We start from the raw sequence: 14,473 nt of genomic DNA, 5'->3' as shown, positions 1-14,473 counted from the left end.
CTTTGACCCCACAGAGAAAGAAACTGCTACCAGTAAAGTAGGTTAGGTTAGGTTAGAACTGTTACCCTCCAGAAAAATAAAAGGTTAGGTTTATTGCGTGGTATTTGTTTTGTATATTATATTATTTCAACGTTATACCTTTTTATACTTATCATAAACGATATTATATGTAAAGTTCATTATACGTCATAAAATTATAGAATTCATTGTTATACGTATCGCACGTTATACTTATTGCACGTTATGCCATTCAAAATTATACTAATTTAATTTATATATTCTGAGCAATATATTATAGGTTTGTATACGTTCTATTACTTACCCGATAGATAGTACTTATAATAACACTATTGGATCAAGACTAAATCATCAGTCATAATTAAGATTAAAGTCAAACTAAAGAGAAAAAAACATGGAACCATTCCAGCTCTATTACCAAATTAACAATTTGGGATAAAAATAAACAGTCCCCCAATTTCCGAGTAAAAAGTGTCAGGAGCACTACACAAACACAGATGTGTAAGAACGCTTAAATGAGCGTGGGCCAAAGAGTAGAACTTCTTGTATGAGAATGTTGACTTATAAGTTAATTGGAAAACTATGATGCCTATTTAGACATTCTTGTTAGGTATCAAACGGTTAGGGATATGATCTAGGCCTCCAGACGATGTGCAAATCAACAACCAACCGTAAGAAAAATCCCATAGTGGCTAACTAATATTTTGAATATTAATCCCTCCAGTAACCGAAATTGAAATACTTAAAAAAATAACAATAATATGAAACTTTTTTGGCTTAGTTGTCTTACTGACACTGATGTTCTTCTTTTTTTATACTCTTTTCCCTTAAATGCTCGGCCGCGGGAGACAAAAACGCACTTAACAAATGACATATGGTGAGAATGGACGAATACAGCGTGTTCAATAATATGTGGAACTGAGAACAAACAGTCATACATTCGTGCTTTTAGTACAATCATATTTTGTCGTTCCTAAAACTGTGTTTTATTGTGTGACTTAGTTATTGTGAATAATTTAGTTCATATGGATTAAAATACTTGTACCCTCAAACGGGGTTGTTTTCAACCATTTGGAAATAAGCTGTATAATATCGTTAGCGTTGCATATTATATAATTGTGTGAAGAGCGTTTTTACTCGAAAAAAATATCGTGCTAGAATATTGTACGACTTTGAATGGGCCCTGAGTCGACAACATGGATATACCATGCAGGTTATCATATAATAAAACTCAGTTCTCGTGCGACTGTTTGTAATAGGTTTTATAAATTAAGTTGCTTTCATATTATTCTTACGGATGGTAATAGAGTCTTTAAACAGCGACTCTCCAAAATAAAATAGCAGCTGTATGCCTAATAAAAACGATAATTTCAGATTCAAACAACATTAGGTATCCAAATGTGTTACGAAAAAAAATCCTAGATCTACACTACACATATTGGTTAGAAAATACAACCGCAATACAAGGACCAGATTATAATGTATACTTTTCAGGATGATCCTACCGTAAAGAAAATTTGTACGCATTGTCACAAAGAGTTAAGACAAAAGGAATTCTACAAGAAAATGTTACATATCTACTACGGCTTTTAAAATCATATGAACTTTCAGTATGACCTAAGTATCAGCGGTAGTTTTTCTCATTGTTTTATGAGATGATGAGTTTTATAGAACACGCCTCGTAAATGAGTAAGAATTCATGTATAGTATGGCTCTTCTGAGGTGAACTTTTCGCTTCGAACCTTAATCTTTCAAACAAAGGCCATTGTCTCTATTATCGCAAAACCGCTAGCTCGGGAGCTAGCTAAGTCGGGACTTAGCATGTGCCAGTACAACATTCATATTGAAAAACAACCGGTATCGTCATAGTATTAAGGTTCAAATTTAATGTCACTGATATTCTAGATATTACGTGTTGGTAGTGTAGGACGATAGACCGCCCCGAAGCGATACGGCACTCATATTATTTTGATACTTAGTGTGGTGTTAAAAATGAAACCCGGTTATTTATGATAAAGCGTTGTATATTTGTTATATAACAAAATCTAAGGTAACAATGTAAATTTAAGATTAATAAGTTTAACATAGGTATAATCAACATTTTTCCGTGTAGGTATATAAACAGTTATACGTACTACTAGATTAAATCGTGTCATAAAAAATCAGATATAATCAATTTCTTTCTTATATTATAACCGACCTTTCTTCTGACCGTTGACACGTGACGTTTTGTTAGAAAAGCTGTACGCTTCAAAGCTCCACGTTTGCCTTATCAGTGTTTTTATTGTCACTATGCGTCGGCATCACATCAGAGGTGCTAATTTCACAGTATCGTTATTTTAAAGATAAGAAAAAATAACAATGCTTGCAGCTGCACCTTTGTAAATTATTACATTTACCACCGCAAGCTAATAATTTTAATAAAACAATATAATAAATAACCACGTTTAATTTTTAACACCACACTAAGTATCAAAATAATATGAGCGCCGTATCGCTTCGGGGCGGTTTATCGTCCTACACTACCAAAACGTAATATCTAGAATATCAGTGACATTAAATTTGAACCTTAATACTATGACGATACCGGTTGTTTTTCAATATGAATGTTGTACTGGCACGTGCTAAGTCGGGAGCAAGCGGTTTTGCGATAATAGAGACAATGGCCTTTGTTTGAAAGATTAAGGTTCGAAGCGAAAAGTTCACCTCAGAAGAGCCGTACTATAAGAATATTAATAACTTATAATAATAATAACGAGCTACACAAAATATATATACTCGTATAACAAAACGGCTAGCGGCTCACACGTAAAGCCTAACAGCAACTCTGGGACAGATGAATTTTATTCAAATGAATGGAAATCTGAATTAATTTCAATTTTAAGCCGCCTGTATAGTCTAATCCCTCCGGACGGTTCAATTGATTAGACAAGTGATCAAATTTCAACCTTAGCTTGTAGACCACAAGGATCACACTTGGTTTGAGGCTGATGGGGTTATAATAGTTGAAAGCAAAGAAGTGGATCAATTAGGACTGCGTATTGGAATAACATTTATTTTTAAAACAAAAGTGAATTAACTCGAACTTAAAGCTAGGTTTGAATGTATGAGTAATGCTGTCGTAATAAGGTCGAATTTAGCAAACGGTATATTTTGAAATGTTTCTTTTCATTTCAGAAATAAAGATTTCTCGGTAGGTAGTAAAGCGATGGTTCAAAACAAGCGTTAATGATCTGATTCGAGAAATAAGGGTTCAGGGAAGATCTATTTGGGAGTTAGGGGCTTTTTTTCTAATCTAGCGGGAATAAAAGTGACATAAATAGCTTTATGTTTGACAACTATCGATTATGGCTGGTCGTTAGGTTAAGCTTGGAAGACACAAGTTACTATTCCATTGAATATACCTAACTTTATATTCTACTTACGTGCGCTTTTCGTCTACTTAAGACGCTAGGTTATATTTATTTGAGTTGGTACTTACAGAGCGAATATAATTTTCATTACATAGTATAATTATTTCCGCTAGGCGCACTAATTACCAATACCTGAATTCTATTTTTAAAGTAGGCATACGTAAGTACCTTGTAGGTGAGTTAAGGTAATGTATTTTAAGCAGTTCAGTAAGCACCTTCTACATATGTACATCTAATACTATCTGTACAATCAAACAAGCCGTAAGCCGTAGGTGGTAAAAGTTGGAAACGACAATAACCTTTTAACGCCTATTATCAATACCAATTAGCGCTAGCTACCGCCACGTGGGCGCACTCCGTTTTTTACCGCCCGCTTTTTGCCAGTAGTCGTTAGTGCTGTTAGTGCGTGCATCTCAGATAATTGACGTCTCCGACACATGGGGCATGACGACGCGTTTATTATTTATCTTGAGACTTTGCCGATATTCGCCATGAATTATTGGTGAATGAAAGATTTTTGTTGGCAGCTCTTTGAGTTTGAGAAAACATTGCCGAGTAGGTAGGTAGTTACATATGACTGTTGCGAGGAAGGAGCTTTCTTTCATAAGACATTTGGAAATGGACATGGTATGTATGTCGGAGGCAGATCGTAAAATCGGCCATATCGAGATATTCCTAGGCATACCATGAAACGCCGCCATTTCATGATCTGACTAGCGACTACCAGCCATATCGTTCAAACATCAACGTTTGACGATTTGCCTTGCGACGTTTAGGCATATCAAATAAGTAGGGTGTGATATTCCTAGGCATATCATGAAACGCCGGCATTTCATGATCTGCCTAGCGCGACCATCAGCCATATCGTGCAAACTCTATTTTTTTATTATTATTCAGAGCCCACTGTGTCCCACTGCTGGGAAAAAGCCTCCCCCCTCTTCCTCCACTCGTCTCTATTTAGTGCAATATCTGGCCAGCCTCTCAAGAAGGAGTCCAAGTTATCCCGCCATCGCCGACGAGGCAAACTCAAGGGTTGATATTCCTAGGCAGATCATGAAACGCCGGCATTTCATGATCTGCCTAGCGACCACCGGCCATATCGTGCAAACCTCAAAAGGGGTGATATTCCTAGGCAGATCATGAAACGCCGGCATTTCATGATCTGCCTAGCGACGACCAGCCATATCGTGCAAACCTCAAGGGGTGATATTCCTAGGCAGATCATGAAACGCCGGCATTTCATGATGTGCCTAGCGACGACCAGCCATATCGTGCAAACCTCAAGGGGTGATACCTATTCCTAGGCAAATCATGAAACGCCGGCATTTCATGATCTGCCTAGCGACGACCAGCCATATCGTGCAAACTTCAAGGGGTGATATTCCTAGGCAGATCATGAAACGCCGGCATTTCATGATCTGCCTAGCGACGACCAGCCATATCGTGCAAACCTCAATGGGTGATATTCCTAGGCAGATCATGAAACGCCGGCATTTCATGATCTGCCTAGCGACCACCAGCCATATCGTGAAAACCTCAAGGGGTGATATTCCTAGGCATATCATGAAACGCCGGCATTTCATGATCTGCCTAGCGACCACCAGCCATATCGAGCAAACCTCAAGGCTCAAAAGGAACGTAAACTTGTATTAAAAGGTACGATCTGGCAACACTGGACTCGGACGCAGCGCCATATATAGATGAACCAGTATTGAGGGTGCGCCATGTTACGGAAATTTGTTGGTACTAATTTCTAGCAATGGCAACAATTTTAATAATAGACAACATCTACCCTCTATGATAGTTGTCAATATTGACAATGTAAACATTGCTTTGTCTAGTTTCGTGTGAATTATTATTAGACTGCAATAATCATGCCGAAAGTTTTAGATTTTACAGAGAGAAAAAAGTTGTAAATAGTGTATATAGTTATTTATTGGAAAAAAAAACGTGCGCGAGAGAAATTTCTTCCATTAGAAAACATAATGAAATTAGCATCTAAATTGACGGGTAAGTTTCAAACTTATGGACAAATGTCACTATAGTCAGGTCGTCACGATTTGGTTGATGTCTTGTAATAATTTGATTTGTGTATTAGGTGTATTGCATGCATCGGTATCACGGATTGCTAGCGAAGGACGTAAGGGCGGAATTAAACGACCAAACCTAAAAAAAAGAAAACAAAAAAAGAAAATAGATTTGGATGATATTCACGCTATTCATTTTATCTAAATCGAGTCAGCCATTTAAGCGTAAAAACTGAAGAAATATCCAAACATCAAACTTCGCACTTATTAAAGTTGTCGGAATAAAACAAAAATCATCTGCCAATTTCCATTGTCCCCACTATACAAATTGTTGCTATATAAAATTCAAAACGAGCGCCCTCTTGACAATACTCCCAAAGTTCTGGTTTACCTATAGAATGCAATTATTTTACGATGCGATCGGTATGACTGAAGCTAGGAATTCGACGAATACATTGCTCCCATCGATCTGCCGAATCTTTTATAAGACAGATCGTGATATGCCTGAGTTAATTTTAGTCAGATCATGAAATGGCGGCGTGTCATAATATGCCTAGGAATATCTCATCAATTATTTTACGATGCGCCCGGTATGAAGCTAGGAATATCAACGAATACATTGGTCTGACCGATCTGCCGCCTCTTTTATAAGGCAGATCGTGATACGCCTGGGTTAATCTTAGTCAGATCATGAAATGGCGGCGTTTCATGATATGCCTAGGAATATCTCGATATGCCCGATTTTACGATCTGCCGCCGACATGTACAAGTACAAGCTAAGAATGGGAGCTGAGATGCGAGTGAAAGCGTGCACCGCTAAACTTTATTGATAATTTACACAAATACCTAGTTTAATTAATAAGTAACTCGTGTCTTTAGCAGAAAACAGCCTCAGTCCTTGTATACTTGTGTTCCATACTTGGGTCGTAGAGGTATATTATTATGAATTGTACACCACTTTTTTTATTTCGATTTTTTATGTTATTTTTACTTAGACACTCTTTCGGGAAAAAAAGGATCATAAGTTTATTTCCATTCCGTGAACATTTTACGTAGAATTTGAATGATGCTAAGAGAATGAAAAAATATATGGAAATTTTGGGACAGTTCTCCAGTTCTCCTATTACGTGATTCTGAGTAGAAATGTGACGTCCCACGGATAAAGGTACCTTATGGCCGTTAGCGCTTACGCTATTATTAACGCCGCTCCGCCGCCCCGCGCTATTATTATTGCGGCGCTATGCGACGTAAGCGCCAAGTGCCATAAGGTACCTTTTGCTGTGGAAAGTCACAAATAAATAAAATCCCAATAATAAAAGTGATGTATGCGACTATAAAAAAACGTTCCACCTATTTCGTTTAACTTTCAAAAATCAAAGCGTCACTTTCCAGCACCGACACGAGGCCGTCACGACACGCGTCGCTCATTACGCCGCCGCTAGTTTTAATTAGTGCCGCCATATGTGTCTAGTCACGTCGCGGGGGACTCCCCCCTCGTGCGATACTATAATTATCTCGGAACGTTTAACGGCGTGGTCCAAGGTGTTATTTAAGGTTATACTTACAAGTAAAGACATTACAGATAGGTACATAATTAAATTAAAAACAAATGAAAATTCAAAGAGATGTCTAAGCTAAATGAGACAATTAAAAATCTAATTAATTTCGTTTCGTTAAATTATAACGTCGAAAATGTCCTGAATCGCTTCGAGAAAAGGATGGCACGGCCGTGCCTCTTTGTTTTGCTCGACTTGGCGGGGGCACTGCCGTGCCCCCAGAAAACATTATAAATTCACCTGGAATTACCTATATTGTATGGGATCTTTATCTAAGATTGGGTTTAATTACGTTTAAGTCTGATGAAAATATCCTTATTCGAGCTCGTATTGACGTTGTAATTGAAATATAAATGCGTTAATTTGCTTTTTTAAGTCGCTAACACATCATAACACCGAGCTTGGATCCTCGTTCTCTCTTCGCTTGCGCCCGCGCATGGCGCGTGTACTTCGAACCGTTTAATTTAGTAGATTTTCCCCGAACCACAACGACGCAAGCTGTCATTTGTTTACATTTAGAGCTGCAATGGCTTCACACTTCACACTATCAATGGCGGTGCACTTCTTTTATCGACAGTAAAAACCCTCTTAATACGTTCGATTAGAGTCTACTCGAAATGTATTAACAAATAAGTTGGGTAAAGTTTATGGACATATTGACTAATTGTGTGCCTGAGTGATCAGTAATGCGATTCGAAAAAGTCAAATGTTTAGTCTGTTTCCAACAACCCTTACGCCTTTCTCGGTTAGAATTTTAATGATCGAAAAAGTTTTGTGTAAGTGACATATGGCTGCGTCCTAATGAAAGTAAAGCGTTGATGTAAGGATACTTAAGATTTTGTGGAGTTTAAGAAAATGAGTTTAGTTTATTTATAGGCGTTAAATTAACGATGTGTGAAATAATAACGTGTTTAATTAAATTGTACTTACTATAGATTTGAATAGCAATTTTTTGAGATTAAATCGTTTTGAGGTTTATATAGTTTTTTTTTTTCAATTATATCTCGTTTTACAAGAATGTGAGACAATGCTCTATATTTATAATATAATAACACAAAATAATAGATTTAAACCCGGCTTTTATCTAATCACATTTTGGCATTAGGTAAATTTACGAGCAGAACCAAGAAAAGTAGATACACTTTAAAAACTTAAGTAAAGTAAAATGGACCAAAGAACAAAATCGATGATAGGAAGACCGCGGAAGACTACAGTTAAAACTGCAGGTCTCGGCAAAGAACTGATTAAGGCAGATGTTCTACGATAGGTACCTAAACATCTTTTGGCAAGTATGCTAAAAATAACTGACTTACCTGAGTCTCGGTAACGTTAAGCAGCTTCGCCATGTCAGCCCTCTCTCCAGAAGACAGGTACTTCTTGACCTCGAACAGCTTCTCCAGCTCGAAGATCTGTCTCCCGGTGAAGGTAGTCCGGGCCTTCTTGCGGCGCGCGCCTCCCTCGTCACCCTCCTCGCTGGTGAGCGAGCCCTCGCCTCCCAGGGGGGAACGGACATCTTCCGTTGATTTTTTACGCTTGATAAGCTTGGAGGAATCTGAAAGAAAAATAAGCACATGGTCCCTGTTAGCACCGTAAGTATACAATTACATTAAGATATCAACCAATGGCTACTTCCAGCTAAACGGGTTGAACGTTCTAGCCGCACCTCCAATATGTGCGTCTCTCTTTGTTTAGTTTATTGTATAATACATATATGTAAATATACTAAGTTGGAGATCACGCTGACACGTTATACAGTGGTATTTTGACTTTACATTATATTCTCATAAACGTTTGTGTAATTTGCAAGCGCCATTAAACATGCACGTAGGTACCTAACTATATCAGCAGTCATTGGCGTAATATTGTGACTACTACGTTTACTACTACATATATATTTCCTATATTTAGGTCACACGAAACTAAAAATACATAATTAGATAAAGCATTCAATATTATTATAGAACACTATGTAAGTCAAGCTAAATCCAGATATGACAAGTGTCCGCAGCAATTTGCACCGCAGATCGAATTATATCGAGCAGATTATTGCCGGGAAGTGGCGGCAGGCGTGATACCTACGAGTAACAGAGGGCCTACCGCGAACCACGTTCGACGTGTTGCCTCTCTGTCGCACGTGTAAATTTGTACGTAAGTGTGACAGGGAGGCAGCATTTCGAACGTGGTTCGCGGTAGGCCCTCAGTCTGTAATCTGCGTCTGAATTGTGTGTTGCCACTCGTTTAGTTTTAGTTTAGATGTAGATTAGTTTTAAGTCAGGTACCCACTGAAAATCAGCGTCATGGCTTGCCGTGGCATTATGCTGAGTGGGGATCCTGTTTAGCATCTAAGTTGTTTGTGTTACTTGTATTGTGTGTTACTTGTACCTGATGCTAAATAAATGTATTTCTTCTTCTTCTAACACTACTAAAGCCAATAAGTTGAACAGGTGTTACTTATTATTGTTATAAGCATGAATTAAGAAAGTAAGTGTAATACATAAACATTAGAGGGTTGATGTTTCAAATTTCTATTTTATTATTACTATAAATTTCTATATTTTTTTCCTAGTAAGATTTACATGTTGGTAGTAAAGATCTGAGGCTTAAACAGTACTCGTTGTATAAATATAAACTCTAATGGCGTTATTCATAAACGCTCTACAAGCCTCAATTAACTATTAATCTTTTGTCTTAATCTGTCATTTTAACTTATGTATTTGTAAGAAAGGGATTAAATATAGATATAACTATGTAATTAAATACATCTTTCTTCAGTAATATTTAGAGAGCGGCTAATTCCGTCGTTTAATAAATCCTTATTACTTTAAAATTGGGCGATATTTTTAAAGTGACTTTCTGCAAATGCTCATCTGCCTTAGCGAGTTTTTATCGCGAGTGGAACATTGAACGGAGCCATTTAAAAATGAATGATACCTTCCCCCAATCGGGCCATCAGTCAGCCACGCCGTCTCCGGTCGTTAATTCAGTTTGCTTGTCGCCAATTAAAATACTTGGCCGCGTGCTCGAGTACTTGGCAGCTCGGCACGCTCGCTCGGATTCAGGAGTGTTTGGATTGCAACTAAACTCACAAAGGAATGGTTTTGTTGGGTTTATGCGGAAGCCCTATAGTAATGTTAACGGTAAATTGCCGGTTTAAAAACGTTTAATTGTCATTTATGATGCTGTTATCTATCACACGCAATTAATACCTAAAGTGTCATTCAATAGAACTTTATAACTATGTAAACAAACCCCCATACTAAAATTGACACTGAATGTCAATTTACTAGTAACTTTTGTTTACATACATAGTTAGCAAGTTCTATTGAGTGACACTTTATATTTGCTTATTTAATATTTTCTAACAGCGACTAATGACTCATGTAAAAGCTAAACGACCAACTCGTTTGAAAATTACCGCACCTGCCCCACAACTTAAACTATCCTAATTAAGATTCTCTCAATAATACCTGAGTAAAGACAAACGCTAAACTGTAAAGGACAAGCTGGCCATTCCCCGGGAATGGCGGCGCCGTAAACATTTGATGAATTTACAATACAGCATTAGACCCGTCCGTCCGTTTGATTTATACATCCACAAGTAACGAGCGGGAAGCGATGAGGACATACTCATCATAGGTAACAGGAAATGTGACATATAAGTAATTTATCGGAATTAAAAAATTATAGCTTTAACAGGTTTTACACAACAACAATAATCAACAACATGAAAACGACCGAATAGTAGATAAAAAGGTGAAGTGAATACTTGCCACTATGAAGTACATACATATAGTGAACATATGCCACTGCACACTGTAGTGAGGTTTTTAGGGTTCCGTAGCCAAATGGCAAAAAACGGAACCCTTATAGATTCGTCATGTCTGTCTGTCTGTCTGTCTGTCCGTCTGTCCGCCGTATGTCACAGTCACTTTTCTCCGAAACTATAAGAACTATACTGTTGAAACTTGGTAAGTAGATGTATTCTGTGAACCGCATTAAGATTTTCACACAAAAATAGAAAAAAAACAATAAATTTTTGGGGTTCCCCATACTTAGAACTGAAACTCAAAAAATTTTTTTTCATCAGACCCATACGTGTGGGGTATCTATGGATAGGTCTTTAAAAATGATATTGAGGTTTCTAATATCATTTTTTTCTAAACTGAATAGTTTGCGCGAGAGACACTTCCAAAGTGGTAAAATGTGTGTCCCCCCCCCCTGTAACTTCTAAAATAACAGAATGATAAAACTAAAAAAAATATATGATGTACATTACCATGTAAACTTCCACCGAAAATTGGTTTGAACGAGATCTAGTAAGTAGTTTTTTTTTTAATACGTCATAAATCGCCTAAATACGGAACCCTTCATGGGCGAGTCCGACTCGTACTTGGCCGCTTTTTTAACTACCTAATATAACATAATTTTTTGTTTGTACATGTAAAAGTCTGTTTGTTATCCATATAAAATAAATAGTGAAATACAAATTATGGGCTTGCTTACGGTCTATGCCGCAAATCAAGCTGATAGACCGTTCCCGCCTCCGCCTATCCCTGGCAAGCTGTCTCTGTTTGATTTAGTGGCGAGTTGGTTAATTGCCCCAGTAATGACGTTCGCTTGTTTATAGGTTATCCTGATTTAGGTAATTATTGGTAGCGTTCAGCTAATGAACGTTAAAAGGCCAGTTATAGGCGCCGGGTGTGCTTAAGTGACGAATAAAACATCGTTTATTGGACCCATCGGAATTGAAACGTTTGAAGATATCAATGCATTTTTATTGACCATCAGAATAGGAGTAGAAAGGGCTGACTTAATGGCTCGAGTCATTCTTTACCATTCAATAATATATTTAAACAGAGATGCGTCAAGTTGGAGTCACAAATATTGTTTATGATAACTTAATTAGACGTTCCTCTTGCAGCAAAAATGATAGTGAAAACAGATTTATTTTATTGACCCAACACACGCTCATCAGCAACTACCTAACTTTGCAACCAGCTAAACTACCCAGTAAACACTTAACAAGTATTTAATTACTAACCTACGTGAGAGAATAAAGTGGACACTTATCTCTTTTACTTGTAAACGACGAAGCGTCAATAGTTCTGCGAACGCTGCGGTCATCAAAACGCGAATGCTGTAAGTGTCTAATTGTCCACCGCGCATACGCGGGCGCGGACGTGAGAAAAGCTCACCGCTTGGCCAACTCCGCTCCGCTAAGTATAGGGGACATAGTGCGGCCGCAGATGACATAAAAGTTCCTGAGGAACAGATATTATACTAAATAGAGCGGCTCGGTGCGACAAAATATGTGTATGTTGTTCTCACTTTTATATCAACAGCAGCACTATACGGGGATGTTCACATTGGTGTTTTTTACGTGGTTTGTTATCGAGTACCTAAGTTATTTTCCATAGTTTTTCGAGTAATTTTATGTTAATTTAATCGTAATGCAGACATTGACAGTCCACGGGCTGCGACACGGGGAGCAAAGCAGGATTAAACACACTTATTTGGAGTCGTTCGAATAACTAAACTCTTTCTTGATTCATATCTTCCAGCAACTTATTTCCAAGCTATTCTTTTTCTTGATAAATTTCATATTAATAGAAATTCATATACTTCAAGGTTGTTATTATAGTTACGAGTTTCAACATAACACATTTTTTGACAGTGTATTTCACAACCGCTATCACTCCGCTTGTAACTCCGTCGCAACCCGCCGACTCTACTCCAAAAAGATATCCATTACAACACCTTACACGTGAGCCCACGAGTCCATGGAGCTGGCCAAAAACTATAAATACCTAATCACCTGCAACGATGATAATAACACATTTTTTGACAGTGTATTTCACAACCGCTATCGCTCCACTTGTAACTCCGTCGCAACCAGCCGACTCTACTCCAACAAGATATCCATTACAACACCTTACACGTGAGCCCACGAGTGCCATGGAGCTGGCCAAAAACTATAAATAATCACCTACAACTATGATAATAATAGCACGTGCAAAGCGGACTCATAGGGGTATAGACTTCCTTTTTACCCGAACTTTGGAATGTGACAAGTTCTGCTTAGAAATTTTATTTATCTGGTTCAGCTTATTATGCGGATTTTAATTATTGATAAAAATGACGTGTGAAGTCGCGTTAAAAGATTGCCCTGTTAATTATAGGGAAATATAATTATGAGTATTCATTTTATCATTCAATATGTATATTCAGTGGTATTAGAATAATATAAAAAATCTAACGGCAGTTTGGAAAAATTCTATTTTTATAAAAAAAACCTACAGTAGGTACGTAAAAATACTTAGTGTTGCTGCGAATGTTTAAGCCTCGTTTAAGCGCTGCTAAAAACTTTAAAAAGCCTACTTAAGACAAATTTTCCGGTCACAAAAGTCTAATACCTACTCATGTTTATCCAGCAAGGTACTCGCTTCCTGCCAAACCTCAGCAGCTGGGCCTCGTCGGTCGTCTATATAGAGATTTACATCTTCCGTCGGTCTGTTTGTTTAGACACTTTAGTACAATAGCGTCGAGTTTTATTTGCGGTTCGAAATGTGCGGTTTGGCTTCGGGTTATTTGTTACGAAATTAAGAAGTGCTTGTAACTTATAATTTCTAGCTTAAGAATAGATAAAGGTATGCCTCAAAATATGAATATTACGGATAGTAAAGTTAGAAATATACACCTAAGAAAAGCCCTAAAAAACAACGCCACACGCACAAATATGCACTTTCTGTAAATTATGTATAATCTACTTATGTGCGCCTGTGCCTTAGATATAAATCACAACTGAAGAAAGTTTTAGCTAAAATAAAAATTAATCACCAGTTCAATATCTGCCAATTAACACTACCTATGTTATGAAAAAAAAACACATTTAACTGATTTGCAAGACCGATGTGATCCCATAAGTGTACCGCGAACAAAGTTTGTGCGGTACACTCCGTACACTAACAACATCCATTATTTAAGATTGCTTTACTAAATTATATTAAGCGTTTGACCTCGGGTTCGGTTATATCGATGACAACTTCCCTATTTTCCCTATAAATTGAATGCAGAGCTTAGCGGCCAAGTACTTCCTTTGCACATGCATATTATTATGATTTAAGAAATAAAGCAACGTCGACCGCAGCCCCGCCCGCGACATCAAAGCCACTTTACGATGCGCGCGCGCGTTATTTATCACGCTCTTAACTAGCGTTACTCGCAAATATGAATCGCTCTATGAATTAGTAGTTTGGATCGCTCATAATTGCAGCTATAAAATTTTAATAGGGGATAGGTAACATATTAACGACTAGAATTGTGCCCTAACGCCTTTGTAAAAAGATTTTAGACTAGGCAACAAGCACTACTGTAGGCTGGTTTAATGTGCGCAAAGTTATTTTACAGGCGCTTCATCGATATGTAGTACATAATGTAGTTAATAAATGTTAAATAATTG

The 14,473-nt window shown here is 37.5% G+C and overlaps 1 protein-coding gene across 1 annotated transcript in view; it reads right to left on the bottom strand.

Moving 5' to 3' along the window:
- The window catches only part of LOC134648409 (homeobox protein slou), an 84,015-nt gene that overhangs the window by 46,151 nt on the left and 23,391 nt on the right, over nucleotides 1-14,473 (bottom strand). Inside the window, exon 3 of the mRNA XM_063502932.1 lies at nucleotides 8,328-8,566. Within this exon, the coding sequence (XP_063359002.1) occupies nucleotides 8,328-8,566 (239 nt within the window). The remainder of the gene's footprint in view (nucleotides 1-8,327; nucleotides 8,567-14,473) is intronic.

This window comes from Cydia amplana, chromosome 1 (genome assembly GCF_948474715.1).
Source record: "Cydia amplana chromosome 1, ilCydAmpl1.1, whole genome shotgun sequence".
NCBI lineage: Eukaryota > Metazoa > Arthropoda > Insecta > Lepidoptera > Tortricidae > Cydia > Cydia amplana.
This window is presented reverse-complemented; position numbering and strand designations above follow the sequence as displayed.